Below are 22141 nucleotides of genomic sequence, written 5' to 3'. Positions count from 1 at the left end.
GCCAGCCAGGTGTCTGCTGTGATTTTAATGTCATGTAGCTTATTAAGCAGATCCATTGTGTCTCTCAAATATGAGGGCAAGCTTTCCACAAATGGTCTGAGGAAAAAATCAATATATCTACTGGCATTTTCAGTCAAGCTGTTATTCCCTGCTACAATGGGTCTACCTGGTGGAGACAATAAATCCTTATGAACCTTAGGAAGTGCATAAAATACCGGGACGGTGGGATGTTTTGTATTGATACGTTCAAAATCCCCCTTATCAAGGACACCCTTGTCACGTGCATCCTTCAAAAAAGCCTCGAATTCAGCCTGGAATTTCATCGTCGGATTTTGCCTCAACTTTCGGTATTGTTTATCATCCATAAGGAGTCTGTTGCACATCTCTACATAGCTCACTCTAGTCATGACCACAATATTCCCACCTTTGTCAGATTTTTTAATTATAAGATCACTGTTACTTGACAGATCGTCCAGGGCTTTTTTCTCACTGGGACTGAGATTATTCATGGCATTTTTGTCCTTATTCCCTCTCTTTGCTAAATCCTCAAGTTCCCTAGTAACCACATCCACAAAGGTTTGTATGGATGAATATTGACTAATGGGCGGACAGAATTTGCTTTTTGCTTGTAAATTGCTAACTGGTATGCATTTACGTATCTCTCCCGATGTATTTTCTTCCAGGAGATCATTAAGATTAGCTAAAGCTTCTTCGTCTCTCCTAAATTCACTTCTACTCTGTGCACTCGGTGTATTCATAAATTTCTTAATTGCTAACTTCCTGGCAAATAAATTGATGTCCTTAACAGCCTCAAATAAATCAAACTGAGAAGATGGCACAAAAGAAAGGCCTTTTGATAGTACATTCAGTTCAGTTTCATTCAAGATATAGTCGGTTAAATTAATGATTTTCATCTTATCAGAGGTGACTATATCAGTCACCATTCCTCCTCCCTGTGTTTCCAATAACGGGGTTTGTACCCCCACTTTTCCCTGTTGCGTAGATCTCTCGGGGTGCCTATTGGTTTCGGTTTTTGGCTCCTTGGTCTCCCCCTCCCCTTGGGTTTTTTGGGGACCTTGTTTATTTCCCCTGATTCTGGTTCAGAGTTATGTTCACTATCTGACTCGGTGTTGATGTCAGTTTCTGTATCTGTTTGTCCAGAGGCTGGTTGCGGTGTAGGTTTTTTAGGGGTGCGACCCCAATCATATATTTTATTATATTTGAAATCTTTACAATCACGAGTGTATTTCTTGTGTTTTTTACTCTTAATTGATTCTTTATGATAGTGAACTTTATTCTGTAGTTTTTCCTCAAGGTCCTTATAGGCAGGATGCAATTTAAAGTTCAGAACCTTCCTATGTTCCTCTGCCAGTTTTTTATTTATTTTTTCCAGTTCCTTCAACTCATAGTCCCTTAAAAATGCCATCAATTCAAGACTTTGCTTTGTCTTTAATTTATTCCACCCATCCATAAATTCACTATTTTCTGTATGCTTATGAGGGGTAACCAAATTCCTAAGACCTCGCACCGTGATCTTTTCTTTAAGGTAAGTATTAAAACTCATTATTTCCCACCAGCTCCTGTTATGTTCTTTGTAAACATTGAATATAGTTCTGAACGCATCATTGATTTCTGAATCTGGGGTGACAGTGACTGGGGGGGTGGCCTGATCAGGCTCCTCCAACGAAAAGACCTGTTTCGCTTCAGCAATTAAACTATCAACATCAGGGATAGTATCTAGAAAACCTGCCATCTTTTCTAGCGTAAAAAGATTCAGGGATATGGAGAAAAAGGTGTCAGGGCACCCACAAATTTAAATGATACAACAGACCTGAACTTAGATTACTAACAACAAAAAATATCTCTCTAACCTGAATCTAAAACATAACTTTTAATAAATTCCTAAAACTCGACACATATAATTGGCTGCAATACCATAAATTACACTTGCAAGTAATTGCTAGGCCTGCTTTGTCGGCATATGACTGGACAACCTGGATTGCCCAAGGCTCATAGCAATACTGATAATGATAAAATCACACACCCCCCACCATACAACCCGACATGTTTCACTTCTAACTGAAGCTTTCTCAAGGGAAAAGTGCTAAGAACGTGCAAATAGTGATAAGGTGCAATATTACATCGTAAAACAAGTATAAATGTTAGCCTATAGGCTTAAGTCATTGTAGCAACCAAGCGAGTATGATGGCTGACTCAGGCTTATATACCCTCTAAGGGGTTGTCCCTCCCCTGACCCACCCCAAGGTCACACCTTCCCCACAGGACCAGCTCCCTATTGGTTATCAGCCACATCACTCATGAAGCCCACCAATGCGAGCCTCACACATATAGTGCAATGTAACATAAAGTTACCCTTTATGGTAGGACCCTATTCCCCAAAATTAATAAATGTGTACCTCTCCTGTTATCCCATACGAGATAGTAAGCTGGGGGTGCCTATAGATAAACCGCCTCCATATGCGGTAGAAGACGCCAGGTTCCGCAAAAGGAGGCCTCTGATTGGTTGCCTGAACCTCTCAGACGTCATCCTCCTCCGGCCTATCAGGTGCAATGGCATCAGTAAAACCGACGCACAGGCACTTCCGCATAGCGCGGCGTGGAGCGCATACGTCATACTCCTCCGCCCATAGACCCAATACAATACGTCAGGGTCTGCGATAGGCCAGGCAGATGTTGTCATGGCAACCACTATCAACAGAAACTCGCCCGGAGAGCCTCCATCGCTCACAGCCCACCAATGCGCCACCTATAAGTTACAATGTCGTAAGAACCTATATGATACATCCCACCATAGCGCCACCTTATAAGTTACCATCGCGCCGAAAAGGGGACATAAACAGGGCAATACAGCGAAATATACACACATTGCCCCATGCCATATGGCCATCTCTACCCATAGCATCGTGGCACATCAGGGGGAGGAGGGGAAATTTAAAGGGATAATACCACAAATAGATAAACCATGGGAAACTCCTGTAAGGTAAAAAACCTGGCTGACATATATATAGTAAGCTGGTATAGATGTGGAAGGTAAGTATGGCTAAACAGAACATATATTATATTACATGGGAGGCCGACCAAAACGGGGGGGGGACCCCAAAAAGGGGGGGGGGGGACAAAACTAAGGAGTTAGGATAAGACGAAATCACTAAAACCAAGATTGGTAACGTAAATAACCGATAAAATACCAATTATGGGGTGTGCATGCTCAGTACACAGGGGTGATCCTGAGTTGTCATTAACGACATAATTCATAGAAAGGGCGAAAAGGTGAAACCCTCATTGAGACCATCCGGGCTCAGGGTACCCAGTCTATATATCCATCTGGATTCAAGTTGTCTCAGCTTTTGATCCAGGTTACCCCCCCGGGGGCCCAGATGCCACTGCTGGATCACCCAGTATCTGAACGTATCTATATCGCCCCCATGTTTTTCATTAAAATGGCGGGCCACAGAGGTATTTCTTTTATGCTTTATGTCCCCCAGATGTTCAAGGATCCTTGTCTTTACTGCCCTTGTGGTTTCTCCGATGTACAATAGGGGACATGAACATTGGATTGCATAAATCACCCCCTCTGAATCGCAGTTATAGAAGTCAAATAAATCAAACTTCCGACCATTCTTTGGTGCAAAAAAATTGCTACATTTGAGAACTTGAGGGCAGGTTTTACACTTGCCACATCTGTGCATACCGTTAAGTCTGTGGTCCAGCCAAGTCTTTTTCTTAAATTTCTCTGCTTGATTTATGGACTTTGCGGGTAAGAACGAATGTACCAGAGCATCACCCAGATTTTTCCCCCTCCTATACGTAATCTGTGGTCTAGGGGGGATATATTTACTCAGATCTCTATCCAATTGAAGAATAGGCCAATGGGTATCAATAATCTTCTTGATTATAGGTGACTGTTTTGTGTATGTACTGATAATCCTCATCACATCAGAGTTTGAGTTGGATTTCTCCTTAGGACATAATAGTTCTGTTCTTTCTGTAGACCTCGCTTTCAATTCTGCATCCATCAGAACTTTTTGGGGATAACCCCGATCACTGAATCTTTTATGTAGGTTCTTACATTCTTTGTCAAATGCTATGGGGTCAGAGCAATTCCTCCGTGCCCGGAGAAACTGCCCCTTCGGAATCCCCCTTTTCAACGGGTCAGGGTGATGACTCTCCCATGCCAGCAGAGAATTCGTCGATGTAGATTTTCGAAAGATACTCGTATCAAGGCCCCCCTTATTGTTCTTCACAATATGCACATCCAAGAAATCAATAGAAGTAGAGCTAATCTCATGGGTGAAGAACATGCCTATATGGTTCTTGTTCAATTCACCCACAAAATCCAAGAACATGTCCCTGGGGCCGTCCCACAAGATGAATACGTCATCTATGAAACGGCCCCAGAATAAAATGTGTGATGCATACACCGCCAGGTCCTCACCAAAAACCGTCACATCCTCCCACCAGCCTAGGAAGAGGTTGGCATAAGAGGGGGCACACGCCGTCCCCATCGCACAACCCCTTTCCTGTAGAAAAAACTGGTTCTGGAAGAGAAAATAGTTGTGGGTAAGTATATATCTCAACAGATCCAAAAGGAATAATGAATGTTCCCTCACGTATATACTCCGAGACTTCAAGAAATAATCGACTGCATTGATCCCTAGATTGTGTTGAATATTATTGTACAGGGATTCTACATCCAGTGATGCCAGCCAGGTGTCTGCTGTGATTTTAATGTCATGTAGCTTATTAAGCAGATCCATTGTGTCTCTCAAATATGAGGGCAAGCTTTCCACAAATGGTCTGAGGAAAAAATCAATATATCTACTGGCATTTTCAGTCAAGCTGTTATTCCCTGCCACAATGGGTCTACCTGGTGGAGACAATAAATCCTTATGAACCTTAGGAAGTGCATAAAATACCGGGACGGTGGGATGTTTTGTATTGATACGTTCAAAATCCCCCTTATCAAGGACACCCTTGTCACGTGCATCCTTCAAAAAAGCCTCGAATTCAGCCTGGAATTTCATCGTCGGATTTTGCCTCAACTTTCGGTATTGTTTATCATCCATAAGGAGTCTGTTGCACATCTCTACATAGCTCACTCTAGTCATGACCACAATATTCCCACCTTTGTCAGATTTTTTAATTATAAGATCACTGTTACTTGACAGATCGTCCAGGGCTTTTTTCTCACTGGGACTGAGATTATTCATGGCATTTTTGTCCTTATTCCCTCTCTTTGCTAAATCCTCAAGTTCCCTAGTAACCACATCCACAAAGGTTTGTATGGATGAATATTGACTAATGGGCGGACAGAATTTGCTTTTTGCTTGTAAATTGCTAACTGGTATGCATTTACGTATCTCTCCCGATGTATTTTCTTCCAGGAGATCATTAAGATTAGCTAAAGCTTCTTCGTCTCTCCTAAATTCACTTCTACTCTGTGCACTCGGTGTATTCATAAATTTCTTAATTGCTAACTTCCTGGCAAATAAATTGAATTTAAGAAAAAGACTTGGCTGGACCACAGACTTAACGGTATGCACAGATGTGGCAAGTGTAAAACCTGCCCTCAAGTTCTCAAATGTAGCAATTTTTTTGCACCAAAGAATGGTCGGAAGTTTGATTTATTTGACTTCTATAACTGCGATTCAGAGGGGGTGATTTATGCAATCCAATGTTCATGTCCCCTATTGTACATCGGAGAAACCACAAGGGCAGTAAAGACAAGGATCCTTGAACATCTGGGGGACATAAAGCATAAAAGAAATACCTCTGTGGCCCGCCATTTTAATGAAAAACATGGGGGCGATATAGATACGTTCAGATACTGGGTGATCCAGCAGTGGCATCTGGGCCCCCGGGGGGGTAACCTGGATCAAAAGCTGAGACAACTTGAATCCAGATGGATATATAGACTGGGTACCCTGAGCCCGGATGGTCTCAATGAGGGTTTCACCTTTTCGCCCTTTCTATGAATTATGTCGTTAATGACAACTCAGGATCACCCCTGTGTACTGAGCATGCACACCCCATAATTGGTATTTTATCGGTTATTTACGTTACCAATCTTGGTTTTAGTGATTTCGTCTTATCCTAACTCCTTAGTTTTGTCCCCCCCCCCCCCTTTTTGGGGTCCCCCCCCCGTTTTGGTCGGCCTCCCATGTAATATAATATATGTTCTGTTTAGCCATACTTACCTTCCACATCTATACCAGCTTACTATATATATGTCAGCCAGGTTTTTTACCTTACAGGAGTTTCCCATGGTTTATCTATTTGTGGTATTATCCCTTTAAATTTCCCCTCCTCCCCCTGATGTGCCACGATGCTATGGGTAGAGATGGCCATATGGCATGGGGCAATGTGTGTATATTTCGCTGTATTGCCCTGTTTATGTCCCCTTTTCGGCGCGATGGTAACTTATAAGGTGGCGCTATGGTGGGATGTATCATATAGGTTCTTACGACATTGTAACTTATAGGTGGCGCATTGGTGGGCTGTGAGCGATGGAGGCTCTCCGGGCGAGTTTCTGTTGATAGTGGTTGCCATGACAACATCTGCCTGGCCTATCGCAGACCCTGACGTATTGTATTGGGTCTATGGGCGGAGGAGTATGACGTATGCGCTCCACGCCGCGCTATGCGGAAGTGCCTGTGCGTCGGTTTTACTGATGCCATTGCACCTGATAGGCCGGAGGAGGATGACGTCTGAGAGGTTCAGGCAACCAATCAGAGGCCTCCTTTTGCGGAACCTGGCGTCTTCTACCGCATATGGAGGCGGTTTATCTATAGGCACCCCCAGCTTACTATCTCGTATGGGATAACAGGAGAGGTACACATTTATTAATTTTGGGGAATAGGGTCCTACCATAAAGGGTAACTTTATGTTACATTGCACTATATGTGTGAGGCTCGCATTGGTGGGCTTCATGAGTGATGTGGCTGATAACCAATAGGGAGCTGGTCCTGTGGGGAAGGTGTGACCTTGGGGTGGGTCAGGGGAGGGACAACCCCTTAGAGGGTATATAAGCCTGAGTCAGCCATCATACTCGCTTGGTTGCTACAATGACTTAAGCCTATAGGCTAACATTTATACTTGTTTTACGATGTAATATTGCACCTTATCACTATTTGCACGTTCTTAGCACTTTTCCCTTGAGAAAGCTTCAGTTAGAAGTGAAACATGTCGGGTTGTATGGTGGGGGGTGTGTGATTTTATCATTATCAGTATTGCTATGAGCCTTGGGCAATCCAGGTTGTCCAGTCATATGCCGACAAAGCAGGCCTAGCAATTACTTGCAAGTGTAATTTATGGTATTGCAGCCAATTATATGTGTCGAGTTTTAGGAATTTATTAAAAGTTATGTTTTAGATTCAGGTTAGAGAGATATTTTTTGTTGTTAGTAATCTAAGTTCAGGTCTGTTGTATCATTTAAATTTGTGGGTGCCCTGACACCTTTTTCTCCATATCCCTGAATCTTTTTACGCTAGAAAAGATGGCAGGTTTTCTAGATACTATCCCTGATGTTGATAGTTTAATTGCTGAAGCGAAACAGGTCTTTTCGTTGGAGGAGCCTGATCAGGCCACCCCCCCAGTCACTGTCACCCCAGATTCAGAAATCAATGATGCGTTCAGAACTATATTCAATGTTTACAAAGAACATAACAGGAGCTGGTGGGAAATAACGAGTTTTAATACTTACCTTAAAGAAAAGATCACGGTGCGAGGTCTTAGGAATTTGGTTACCCCTCATAAGCATACAGAAAATAGTGAATTTATGGATGGGTGGAATAAATTAAAGACAAAGCAAAGTCTTGAATTGATGGCATTTTTAAGGGACTATGAGTTGAAGGAACTGGAAAAAATAAATAAAAAACTGGCAGAGGAACATAGGAAGGTTCTGAACTTTAAATTGCATCCTGCCTATAAGGACCTTGAGGAAAAACTACAGAATAAAGTTCACTATCATAAAGAATCAATTAAGAGTAAAAAACACAAGAAATACACTCGTGATTGTAAAGATTTCAAATATAATAAAATATATGATTGGGGTCGCACCCCTAAAAAACCTACACCGCAACCAGCCTCTGGACAAACAGATACAGAAACTGACATCAACACCGAGTCAGATAGTGAACATAACTCTGAACCAGAATCAGGGGAAATAAACAAGGTCCCCAAAAAACCCAAGGGGAGGGGGAGACCAAGGAGCCAAAAACCGAAACCAATAGGCACCCCGAGAGATCTACGCAACAGGGAAAAGTGGGGGTACAAACCCCGTTATTGGAAACACAGGGAGGAGGAATGGTGACTGATATAGTCACCTCTGATAAGATGAAAATCATTAATTTAACCGACTATATCTTGAATGAAACTGAACTGAATGTACTATCAAAAGGCCTTTCTTTTGTGCCATCTTCTCAGTTTGATTTATTTGAGGCTGTTAAGGACATCAATTTATTTGCCAGGAAGTTAGCAATTAAGAAATTTATGAATACACCGAGTGCACAGAGTAGAAGTGAATTTAGGAGAGACGAAGAAGCTTTAGCTAATCTTAATGATCTCCTGGAAGAAAATACATCGGGAGAGATACGTAAATGCATACCAGTTAGCAATTTACAAGCAAAAAGCAAATTCTGTCCGCCCATTAGTCAATATTCATCCATACAAACCTTTGTGGATGTGGTTACTAGGGAACTTGAGGATTTAGCAAAGAGAGGGAATAAGGACAAAAATGCCATGAATAATCTCAGTCCCAGTGAGAAAAAAGCCCTGGACGATCTGTCAAGTAACAGTGATCTTATAATTAAAAAATCTGACAAAGGTGGGAATATTGTGGTCATGACTAGAGTGAGCTATGTAGAGATGTGCAACAGACTCCTTATGGATGATAAACAATACCGAAAGTTGAGGCAAAATCCGACGATGAAATTCCAGGCTGAATTCGAGGCTTTTTTGAAGGATGCACGTGACAAGGGTGTCCTTGATAAGGGGGATTTTGAACGTATCAATACAAAACATCCCACCGTCCCGGTATTTTATGCACTTCCTAAGGTTCATAAGGATTTATTGTCTCCACCAGGTAGACCCATTGTGGCAGGGAATAACAGCTTGACTGAAAATGCCAGTAGATATATTGATTTTTTCCTCAGACCATTTGTGGAAAGCTTGCCCTCATATTTGAGAGACACAATGGATCTGCTTAATAAGCTACATGACATTAAAATCACAGCAGACACCTGGCTGGCATCACTGGATGTAGAATCCCTGTACAATAATATTCAACACAATCTAGGGATCAATGCAGTCGATTATTTCTTGAAGTCTCGGAGTATATACGTGAGGGAACATTCATTATTCCTTTTGGATCTGTTGAGATATATACTTACCCACAACTATTTTCTCTTCCAGAACCAGTTTTTTCTACAGGAAAGGGGTTGTGCGATGGGGACGGCGTGTGCCCCCTCTTATGCCAACCTCTTCCTAGGCTGGTGGGAGGATGTGACGGTTTTTGGTGAGGACCTGGCGGTGTATGCATCACACATTTTATTCTGGGGCCGTTTCATAGATGACGTATTCATCTTGTGGGACGGCCCCAGGGACATGTTCTTGGATTTTGTGGGTGAATTGAACAAGAACCATATAGGCATGTTCTTCACCCATGAGATTAGCTCTACTTCTATTGATTTCTTGGATGTGCATATTGTGAAGAACAATAAGGGGGGCCTTGATACGAGTATCTTTCGAAAATCTACATCGACGAATTCTCTGCTGGCATGGGAGAGTCATCACCCTGACCCGTTGAAAAGGGGGATTCCGAAGGGGCAGTTTCTCCGGGCACGGAGGAATTGCTCTGACCCCATAGCATTTGACAAAGAATGTAAGAACCTACATAAAAGATTCAGTGATCGGGGTTATCCCCAAAAAGTTCTGATGGATGCAGAATTGAAAGCGAGGTCTACAGAAAGAGCAGAACTATTATGTCCTAAGGAGAAATCCAACTCAAACTCTGATGTGATGAGGATTATCAGTACATACACAAAACAGTCACCTATAATCAAGAAGATTATTGATACCCATTGGCCTATTCTTCAATTGGATAGAGATCTGAGTAAATATATCCCCCCTAGACCACAGATTACGTATAGGAGGGGGAAAAATCTGGGTGATGCTCTGGTACATTCGTTCTTACCCGCAAAGTCCATAAATCAAGCAGAGAAATTTAAGAAAAAGACTTGGCTGGACCACAGACTTAACGGTATGCACAGATGTGGCAAGTGTAAAACCTGCCCTCAAGTTCTCAAATGTAGCAATTTTTTTGCACCAAAGAATGGTCGGAAGTTTGATTTATTTGACTTCTATAACTGCGATTCAGAGGGGGTGATTTATGCAATCCAATGTTCATGTCCCCTATTGTACATCGGAGAAACCACAAGGGCAGTAAAGACAAGGATCCTTGAACATCTGGGGGACATAAAGCATAAAAGAAATACCTCTGTGGCCCGCCATTTTAATGAAAAACATGGGGGCGATATAGATACGTTCAGATACTGGGTGATCCAGCAGTGGCATCTGGGCCCCCGGGGGGGTAACCTGGATCAAAAGCTGAGACAACTTGAATCCAGATGGATATATAGACTGGGTACCCTGAGCCCGGATGGTCTCAATGAGGGTTTCACCTTTTCGCCCTTTCTATGAATTATGTCGTTAATGACAACTCAGGATCACCCCTGTGTACTGAGCATGCACACCCCATAATTGGTATTTTATCGGTTATTTACGTTACCAATCTTGGTTTTAGTGATTTCGTCTTATCCTAACTCCTTAGTTTTGTCCCCCCCCCCCTTTTTGGGGTCCCCCCCCCGTTTTGGTCGGCCTCCCATGTAATATAATATATGTTCTGTTTAGCCATACTTACCTTCCACATCTATACCAGCTTACTATATATATGTCAGCCAGGTTTTTTACCTTACAGGAGTTTCCCATGGTTTATCTATTTGTGGTATTATCCCTTTAAATTTCCCCTCCTCCCCCTGATGTGCCACGATGCTATGGGTAGAGATGGCCATATGGCATGGGGCAATGTGTGTATATTTCGCTGTATTGCCCTGTTTATGTCCCCTTTTCGGCGCGATGGTAACTTATAAGGTGGCGCTATGGTGGGATGTATCATATAGGTTCTTACGACATTGTAACTTATAGGTGGCGCATTGGTGGGCTGTGAGCGATGGAGGCTCTCCGGGCGAGTTTCTGTTGATAGTGGTTGCCATGACAACATCTGCCTGGCCTATCGCAGACCCTGACGTATTGTATTGGGTCTATGGGCGGAGGAGTATGACGTATGCGCTCCACGCCGCGCTATGCGGAAGTGCCTGTGCGTCGGTTTTACTGATGCCATTGCACCTGATAGGCCGGAGGAGGATGACGTCTGAGAGGTTCAGGCAACCAATCAGAGGCCTCCTTTTGCGGAACCTGGCGTCTTCTACCGCATATGGAGGCGGTTTATCTATAGGCACCCCCAGCTTACTATCTCGTATGGGATAACAGGAGAGGTACACATTTATTAATTTTGGGGAATAGGGTCCTACCATAAAGGGTAACTTTATGTTACATTGCACTATATGTGTGAGGCTCGCATTGGTGGGCTTCATGAGTGATGTGGCTGATAACCAATAGGGAGCTGGTCCTGTGGGGAAGGTGTGACCTTGGGGTGGGTCAGGGGAGGGACAACCCCTTAGAGGGTATATAAGCCTGAGTCAGCCATCATACTCGCTTTGTTGCTACAATGACTTAAGCCTATAGGCTAACATTTATACTTGTTTTACGATGTAATATTGCACCTTATCACTATTTGCACGTTCTTAGCACTTTTCCCTTGAGAAAGCTTCAGTTAGAAGTGAAACATGTCGGGTTGTATGGTGGGGGGTGTGTGATTTTATCATTATCAGTATTGCTATGAGCCTTGGGCAATCCAGGTTGTCCAGTCATATGCCGACAAAGCAGGCCTAGCAATTACTTGCAAGTGTAATTTATGGTATTGCAGCCAATTATATGTGTCGAGTTTTAGGAATTTATTAAAAGTTATGTTTTAGATTCAGGTTAGAGAGATATTTTTTGTTGTTAGTAATCTAAGTTCAGGTCTGTTGTATCGAGGTACTAAGATACACAGGCCGTCCGTATAATAAAGTGCAAACCCCAGCAAGCTGGGGATACAGAAACTGGGATTGAATCTCCCAAGGAGCGGACGGTTCAGGCCGTACTGCAGCCAAGTGACCACCCGTGGAACGGGTGAATCAGACTGTACTGCAGCCTAGGATACACAATAACACTACAATGACAGATTACCCAGGGGGCAAGTAATTAAGGCTGCACTGCAGCCTAGCAGAACTGCTTCACCAGAGGAGCTGGTGTAGCTAACGCCTCACCAGTGGCGAGGGCCCACTGGTGAGTAGAATGGTCGGGCAAGCAAGGTTCGTCAACAGAGAGGCAAGTATCGGTACAGAATCGTGAGACAAGAGAGTAATCGGTAATCGAGCAGAGGTTCAGCAACTAGAAGACTGATAGGCGGAAGCACAGGATCAGAAAGCAGGATGAGAGTCAGAGTAGTTAGCCAATAGTCATACACAGAAATCCATACAATACAATATCCTAGTCTAGGTGTGAAGTCCTTGGCATCAAACCTGGGATCTAATCTAACAGATAACAGAAGCACTGTAGCAATATCCTAATCTAGGTGTGAAATCCTTAGCATCACACCTGGGATCTAATCTAAGGTCTGAGCACTGACAACAACTATTCACCACAGCAGACAGCGCTGGACTGAAGCCCGAAGGCTTAAGAAGCAGAGGAGACCTCACTGGCACGCCCCCTGCAGCCAACCAATCCGGGGCACCGTGAGTCTCCTCTGATGTCAGCTGACCCGCAGGTCAGCTGACAAGCCCTCTCCTCGCATAAAGGTCCTGTCTATGCGCGCGCCCGTGCGAGACAGCGACCTTACAGGGAAAAGTCAGTTCCGTCCCCGGCGTCCTAGACGCCGGACGGGCAGGGGCCCAGAGGCAGCCGCGGTGACGATGCAGTCCGCCGCGATTACACTGTTCCTTAAGCGGTAGAAAGATTGTGATCCTCAAGTGGTTAAGTATGGCAGCCCCCATATCCCTCTGGCTTCAGATGTCCTATAAATGTAATACAAATATTCTGGTACAACTGTTAAATCTTAAAGAGACTCTGTAACAAAAATGTCATCCTGTTTTCTACCATCCTACAAGTTCCTAAACCTAATCTAATGTGCTCTGGCTTACTGCAGCACTTTCTACTATCACCCGCTCTGTAATAAATCAATGTATCTTTCCCCTGTCGGACTTGTCGCCTTGTCTGGAAGGCTGACAACTCTTCTGTGCTGATCTGTTATGCACACCCCTCTCCAGGCCCCTCTGCACACTCCAGTGTGTGTGTTATTTACATAAGTCAGCAGCCTCTCTGCTCTTATCAGTGAAAGAGAGCTGAATAAAAATCCTCCTCTATTAGGCTGTGAAAGGAGCTGGCTGACACATACTGAGGAATTACAGACAGGAAGAAACGATCAGCCTCACAGCCTGTCACTAGTATTCAGTGTGTGAGAGCTGCAGGGGGACAGAGGGTAAACACACAAGTGATCTCTTGAGATTCAAAAGGAAGGCTGTATACAGCCTGCTTGTGTATGGATGTATTTTCTATGTGTGGACATACTGTACATCAACCTACTTCCTGTTTTGGTGGCCATTTTGTTTGTTTATAAACAAACTTTTTAAAACTGTTTGACTACTTTTAATGCGGCGGGGTGCAGCGAAATTGTGACAGAGGGGAATAGGAGATGTCTCCTAACGCACTGGTATGTTTACTTTAGTGCGATTTTAACAATACAGATTCTCTAAATAAAAGTCATATTAAGCTTTAAAAAAACAATAATAATAATTAGTGCACATTTAATTTTTCACACCACCAAATTTCCCCGTAGCGTGCCGCCCCACCCGGCTGGAAAAAAATCCTGGGGAGAACACTGGAAGGGTAGGATTACCACAGGAGGGCGGACTCAGCAGGGGAGGGATAGAGTTCAGCAGGAGGGCGGGCTCAGCAAGGGAAGGGATAGAGTTAAGCAGGTGGGCAGGCTCAGCAGGGGAGGAATAGAGTTCAGCAGGACGGCAGGCTCAGCAGGGGAGAGATAGCGTTCAGCAGGAGGGCAGGCTCAGCAAGGGAAGGGATAGAGTTCAGCAGGAGGGCGGGCTCAGCAAGGGAAGGGATAGAGTTCAGCAGGAGGGCAGGCTCAGCAGGGGAGAGATAGCGTTCAGCAGGAGGGCAGGCTCAGCAGGGGAGGGATAGAGTTCAGCAGGAGGGCAGGCTCAGCAGGGGAGGGATAGAGTTCAGCAGGAGGGCAGGCTAAGTAGAAGAGGGATAGAGTTCAGCAGGCGGACGGGCTCAGCAGAAGAGGGATAGAGTTCAGCAGGCGGACGGGCTCAGCAGGGGAGGGATAGAGTTCAGCAGGAGGGCGGGCTCAGCAAGGGAAGGGATAGAGTTAAGCAGGAGGGCAGGCTCAGCAGAAGAGGGATAGAGTTCAGCAGGAGGGCAGGCTCAGCAGGGGAGGGATAGAGTTCAGCAGGAGGGCAGGCTCAGCAGGGGAGGGATAGAGTTCAGCAGGAGGAAAGCCTGAAAGAGAACCCGAGGTGTGTTTAAAGAATGTTATCTGCATACAGAGGCTGGATCTGCCTATACAGCCCAGCCTCTGTTGCTATTCCATACCCCCCTAATGTCCCCCTGCACTCTGCAATCAGATACAGATCACAGCCGTGCTGTGAGGCTGTGTTTACATCTGTAGTGTCAGTCTCGGCTGCTCCCCCACCTCCTGCATAGCTCCGGTCCCTGCCCCTGTCCCTTCCCTCCAATCAGCGGGGAGGGAAGGGATGCAGGCGGGGACCGGAGTTCTGAAGGAGGCGGGGAGAGCAGCAGACTGACACTTTAGAGATAAACACAGCCAGCTCTGACAAGCTGTGTGTCAGCAGCGTGGCTGTGATTTATGAGGGATTGCAGAGTGCAGGGGGACCTTAGGGGGGTTTGGGATAGCAACAGAGGCTGGGCTGTATAGGCAAATCCAGCCTCTGTATGCAGATAACATTCTTCAAACCCACCTCGGGTTCTTTTGAAGGTGCTGCTACACATGTTTGTTCTAGAGGATACGGTCCTGTAATGGCGGCCCGATGGGAGGAGTGCAAAGAAGCAGTTGCCTGGGTGGGAGGGGTCATGAAATCTTGGTGGCACTAGATCTCATTCTCACCATGTGGAGATTGAGAGGTGGCAGAGATAATCCAATGATCTTTTCCACAGCGCTAATTACTCTTTGGAGTTTGTACCGGTCGCTGGTAGAGATGGCCCAAACTGTTCGCCGGTGGACAGTTCCTGGTGAACTTGGGCTGTTGACTGTAAAACAGAGACACAGGAAGAGGGAAATCTCCTGTCCTCAGTTCAGTCTGGATGAATAGGAGCTTCTAATATCCCCACATCTGCAGCTCAAAGCAGGTAAATAACAATGTTATATAGAACTTTCCTGGAGTCTCACATTCTTATTTTCACTTTAAGGGGTTGTATCCTGACTCTGAATTATGCACAGCAGCAAAATCAAAGTGATTTAAAATCTGATTCAAATAAAATGCAAACTGCACCACAAATAGTTACAGAATGAGTCTCTCACAGTAATGTGGATTAGGAAGTTGGTGCAGCAAAAAGTTCCCAGAGGGATGAAGTCGCTGTAAATATTTTTCCACTGCGCTCACCAACATCAAAGTTCCTAGAAAAAATAAACACACTTCACACAGCGTAACTCCATCTTCAAAGTTGCACTCATAATACAAAGGCTCCACCATGAGGAATTTCTAGAGTACACCCTTCCACATGTGCATACAAACAGCCTCCCCACCCCCATGTAAAAGCTGCCTCAGCATGAACCCTCCACTCGCCCCCTTCTCTTCAGATAAAGCAGGCTTTGTAATCCAAGTACATGTATAAAGTATAAATAAAGGGCCATCGCGTAATGCTGCACATACACCAGCTCCTCACGCTAATATAAGATTGCACTTACACCTCCAAGTCACAGCGTGACGTCAATCACCCGGGGAAAGGCCGGCCGGCATAGAGGAACTGTACAGCGGGAGCTGCCAGAGGGAAGTGTACTGAAGAGGGACGCCGCGTACCCCCCGAGTGCCCGGATGGGAGGCTGATCTTTGCCTGATATGTGCGCTGTGACTTGGAGGTGTAAGTGCAATTTTATATTAGCGTGAGGAGCTGGTGTATGTGCAGCATTACGCGATGGCCCTTTACTTATACTTTTATACATGTACTTGGATTACAAAGCCTGCTTTATCTGAAGAGAAGTGGGCGAGTAGAGGGTTCATGCTGAGGCAGCTTTTACATTTGCAAACACGCTAGATCCACCTGGTCTGTGAGGTGGTGACTTTCTGATGAGCCCCGTTTCTGTTGGGGAGGGGGGCTGTTTGTATGCACATGTGGAAGGGTGTACTCTGTCCCATTGTATTTATGAGAGCAACTTTGAAGACGGAATTACGCTATGTGAAGTGTGTTTATTTCTTCCAGGAACTTTGATGTTAAAATCTGGTTTATTCGGCTCCCAGCAAAAACAAATAATGATAATTTCAGCACTCTTGTGTTATCAGGAGTGTTTGTTCAGTCAGATAAAAGTGTTTTGGCTTTTATTTACTATCCAGGAGAGCCATGGCTGCATATGACTGCAGATCCTGCCTCATTTGTATAGATAAAGCACCTGGTTTATTAACCCTTACATTGGAAAATAAAAAAGTAAACACAAAGCAAGTTCTAACGAGGCTCAGTACTATATGTACCCATATTTCTCTCCTCATGTCACTTCAGTTATAAACCATTGCACTGAGTAGCATGATAAAATGCTCAGCATTCTATGTAAGTATGGTAAAAAAAAAAAAAAAAGAAAAAGAAAAACAACGCATCAGAATATTTGTAGCCAATGCATTTTACATGCTCAACACAAGTGTCTGATAAGCAGTGACTTATCCAAAAAACATCTCCCACACTCAGCACATGAATAGGGCTTCTCACCAGTGTGAGATCTCTCATGCCTGACAAGGTTTGATTTCTGTGCAAAACATTTTCCACACTCAACACATGAATAGGGCTGTTCACCAGTGTGAGATCTCTCATGTTGGACAAGATATGATTTGTGAACAAAACATTTCCCACACTCAGCACATGAATATGGCTTATCACCAGTGTGAGATCTCTCATGACTGACAAGATTTGATTTCTGAGCAAAACATTTCCCACACTCAGCACATGAATAGGGCTTATCACCAGTGTGAGATCTCTCATGCCTGACAAGATCTGATTTCTGTGAAAAACATTTCCCACACTCAGTACATGAATAGGGCTTCTCACCAGTGTGAGATCTCTCATGCCTGACAAGATATGATTTCTGTGCAAAACATTTCCCACACTCAGCACATGAATAGGGCTTCTCACCAGTGTGAGATCTCTCATGTGTAACAAGATGTGATTTACTCCCAAAACTTTTCTCACACTCAGCACATGAATAAGGCTTCTTACCACTATGAAATCTCTCATGTGTGACAAGATAGATTTTACGAGAAAAACATTTCCCACACTCAGCACATGAATAGGGCTTCTCACCAGTGTGAGATCTCTCATGCCTGACAAGGTCTGATTTCTGTGCAAAACATTTTCCACACTCAGCACATGAATAGGGCTTCTCACCAGTATGAGATCTCCCATGTTGGACAAGATTTGATTTCTGAGCAAAACATTTCCCACATTCAGCACATGAATAGGGTTTCTCACCAGTGTGAGATATCTCATGCTGGACAAGATATGATTTCTGAGCAAAACATTTCCCACACTCAGCACATGAATAGGGCTTCTCACCAGTGTGAGATCTCCCATGTTGGACAAGATATGATTTCCGTACAAAACATTTCCCACACTCAGCACATGAATAGGGCTTTTCACCAATGTGCAGTCTCTCATGTGTGACAAGGTATGATTTGTTAACAAAACATTTCCCAAACTCAGCACATGAAAAGGGCATCTCACCAGTGTGAGATCTCTCATGTATGACAAGATGTGATTTCCATGTATAACATTTCCCACACTTGGAACAGGAATAAGACCCTCCAGCAGGGGGAGAGCTGTGCTGGGTATGAGGCCCCTCAGGGTTAGACAGGTGAGGGGAGTCTGGAGGACTATTTGGGGTCACCAGGATATCTGCAGGAGACTCTTGTCCAGTGACATCATCATCCGTTGTACAGTCTGTGGATACAGAAAGACGAGTCTCTGAGAGGTTCCTGATGCCGGGACTCCGCCCTGCAAATAGAGAAACATCATCACTTCCTGTTAGAGAATTCTGAGGGGAGGAGCAATTATCATTAGGGATGAAAGGAAAGAGGATGGTCGGCACTGCTGTACAGCTTCCTTTATTTGGCAATGTGCAGACAAGTAGGCTGTGTGTTACATCATCACCTCACAGTCCATAAGAAGAGACTAAACACGTACCGGTGCGGGGGTGGATAATGGTGGGTGCTGGTTGCTGGGAGCCTGACGGCAGTTTCACACACAAGCGCTTCTTCGGAGGCTATGACAAGGGGGCGGGGCTATATCTGCTCTAGTTGGAGAAAGTGCTTTACTGTAATAGTAACCTGCAATCCAAGATTACAGTGTGGGGAAATCAGGGAGAGCGAGGCCAAACAACACGGCCGCTATTCCTAATGGAATTACAAGTCCTGCTGCAGCAGCTAATTATACAAGCCACTAACATAATATTCCATGATGAATATAGGTCAGGCCATGCAGAGCAGAGAATCTGGCTGACCTCGTCCACATATACAACAAGGACTGCCTGATTAGGGGAAGGCGGGGTTAGGAAGGTTTAACAGTTATTTAAAACTTAATCTTTATTTTAATTTATAAAGAAACAGGAAGATTGGCCATTAGAGGATGGGCAACAGCAACATTCAAGGAGAACTGGGGAGGAGATTGTGTCTCAGAAGTTCAGCAGAATAGGTGCCGTATCTATTCCTGACTCTCTCCTCTCTCACTTCAATTCTACAGTTACTATTTGTTTTAACAATAAGTTTATTGAAAAAAGTCAGTAATACAAATAAACAGGAAACAGCCTGATGAAATGATGTTATGAAACAGCATAGTACAAGTACCATATTAGATTAACCATTTCAGTCCACGGGTATTTTTCACCTCATGGACGAGGGGAATTTTCACCTGTCAGCGCTCCTCCTATTCATTCCCCAATAACTTTATCACTGCTTATCACAACAAATTGATCTATACCTTGTTTTTTCTGCCACCAAGTAGGCATTCTTTGGGTGGTACATTATGCTAAGAATTATTTTATTCTAAATGTATTATGATGGGAATAATAAAAAAATAAATAAATAAATGCATTATTTTTCAGTTTTCAGCCATTATAGTTTTAAAATAATTCACGCTACCATAATTAAAATCCACACATTTTATTTGGCCATTTGACCCGGCTAATGCAATGTTAAAATTGTATCCCTAGTACAATGTATGGTGACAATATTTTATTTGGAAATAAAAAGGTGCATTTTTTCTGTTTTACATCCATCACTAATTTGTAGCCCAATATTGAATATTATATGCTCTCTTGCCATAGATATTATTCTTTTTTCCCCCTAAAGTCAGTAGGTGTAATTTACTATTTGGCCACAAGATGTCTCAGCTGAGGAAAAATACTTTGTACGCTAATAGGATACAATGTATCATTACATTGTAACTAGGGGAAGTGACCTAGGCTTCCATCGGAAGTGGCGGCGGGAGATTATGAATGTAAATATTGTTTCCATTCATAAATTTAATGACCGGTGGTGGAAACCGGCGGAAATCAGCGGCGGGAGATAGCGCGGCAGCTGTATGTAAAGAACAAACAAAAGAACAAAACCGTGTTTATTCTCGGCGGACATGCTCGGATTGGCACGCCCCCTGCAGCCAATTCCCTCTGCTAGCAGCAGCAGCAGCGAGATAGCCTGCAGACCACCCAACCTGCAGGGACGTGACTAGCGCCTCCCTGTGGCTCTAGCAGCTGCTGCTGCGGACATGAAGCTCACGTCCGCGAGGCTGAAATGGTTAATGGGGATAAAAAGAAAAGGTTGATCAGAAAGGATCCAGAAGAGAAAACAGAGGACAAACAAAGGGAGACAACTTAATACCGGCAATAAGGATAAACCACTTGTATGTATGCTCCTAATGTAGTACAAACAGTTACTAATTACATGCTATAAAACACAATGGTGTTGATTCACTAACTATAGCGCTGCCAAACAGCGAGACTAAACTACTGTTACAAGCGCATTGAATATTTCCTCTGTGCACGCTACACGCACTAGTGGCAGAATAGCGCGTTACTTAGCAACGGACACTGCCTTGATTTGCCGCGCAGTAGTGATGTATTGCTCCTGCGATACTTCACTATAGCGGCCGTTCTCCTTGAATGTTGCTGTTGCCAATCCTCTAATGGCCAATCTCCCTGCTTCTTTTAAATTAAAATAAAGGTTACTTTTTAAATAACTGTTAAACCTTCCCATCCCCAGCTTCCCCTAATAGCTAACATTACTATAGCCACAACTCATTAAGATCATTCTGGTGATAATAAGGCAAGTGGAAACATCATCACACATCAATCTGTATCGAGTTAATTCACTAAAGAAGCTTGCCTTATTAACATGTAGTGATAAGCTTTCACAGTGAGAGTGCTGTCTTATCACTCCAGTCCTGAAGTTTTCACCTTTGTAGTTATTCTCAAATGCAGTAGGTAGGAAAGGGAGGAGCACACACAAGGAGGATGTAGCTCCACCCTCTGCTGCCAGGACGATTTCAGCAAGCCAGGGTAGGACAGCAAGGGAAAGATGAGAAGGAGGCTGTGGCTGTGTGGCTAGGTCTGTGTGTGTCTGAATTTGTGTGTGTGTGTGTGTGTGTGTGTGTGTGTATCTATCTATCTATCTATCTATCTATCTATCTATCTATCTATCTATCTATCTATCCATCCTTGGTGTCTCTCTCTCTCCCTCCCTCTCTGTGTTATGCTGAGCATGTTTACTCAGCTTCCTTGGTCACCCATGGCGAGGCCTATTCTGAGTGGAACCTGTCCTATGAAACCTCTGTATGGTCTTGGCCACCGTGCTGCAGCTCAATGTCAGAGTGTTGGCAATCTTCTTATAGCCTAGGCCATCTTTATCTGGAGCAACAATTCTTTTTTCAGCTCCTCAGAGAGTTCTCTGCCATGAGGAGCCATGCTGAGCTTCCAGTGACCAGTATGAGGGAGTGTGAGAGCGATAACACCAAATGTACCACACCTGCTCCCCATTCACACCTGAGACCTTGTAACACTAACTAGTCACATGACCTCAGGGAGGGAAAGGGCCGGAACCAATTCCCTTCCTCTTCTAAGTTCTCTCCTAGGACATCATTTTTCATCTTCTGCTTAAAATAACTTCTCAACACTCTGCAAATTAAAAAGTACTGAAAAATGATTTTTAACTAGCTGATGGCCCGGTGTTGCCCGGGTATGTATTTAGCTGGTGTTGACTGCGCCCACTTTTTCCAACCCGAACACACACAATTACTCAATGACCAAGTTTGTGAGCTTTGCAGTCTTTGGCATCAATAATTTGCATTAAAACGAAACAGATCTGATTGGCTGTTTGTGGCTCCACCCCTTTTCTGAATTTGAAGCCCAGTCACCCAATGACCAACTGGACCAGGTTTGAGGCTTGTGCCATTAACAGTGCAGGAAAGGCAGCAATTAAATATTCCCCTTCAAAATCAACAGGTGAATTTTGACTGGCTTTTGTAGGCTCCACCCACTTTTCTGAATATAAATCCCAGTCACCAACTGTGCAAAGTTTGAGAACCCTGCCATTAACAGTGTAAGAATGGCTGCAGTTTACATTTTCCCAGTGAAATTTGTATTTGTCTCCGCCCACTTTTTGGTTATGGGGATAAAAAGTATCCTGTATGTTATTCCAGGTGATGTACTATGTGTGGGACAAATTTCATT

At 44.0% G+C, this 22141-nt stretch overlaps 1 protein-coding gene across 1 annotated transcript in view; it reads right to left on the bottom strand.

The window, feature by feature from the left end:
• The window catches only part of LOC137535453 (zinc finger protein 585A-like), a 231489-nt gene that overhangs the window by 85661 nt on the left and 123687 nt on the right, over positions 1-22141 (bottom strand). The window contains exon 9 of the mRNA XM_068257284.1: positions 17157-18202. Within this exon, the coding sequence (XP_068113385.1) occupies positions 17157-18202 (1046 nt within the window). The remainder of the gene's footprint in view (positions 1-17156; positions 18203-22141) is intronic.

The sequence above is a fragment of the Hyperolius riggenbachi genome, chromosome 10, assembly GCF_040937935.1.
Source record: "Hyperolius riggenbachi isolate aHypRig1 chromosome 10, aHypRig1.pri, whole genome shotgun sequence".
NCBI classification, from domain to species: Eukaryota; Metazoa; Chordata; class Amphibia; order Anura; family Hyperoliidae; genus Hyperolius; species Hyperolius riggenbachi.
Note: the sequence above shows the minus strand (reverse complement) of the source record. Positions and strands in the feature narration are given on the sequence as shown.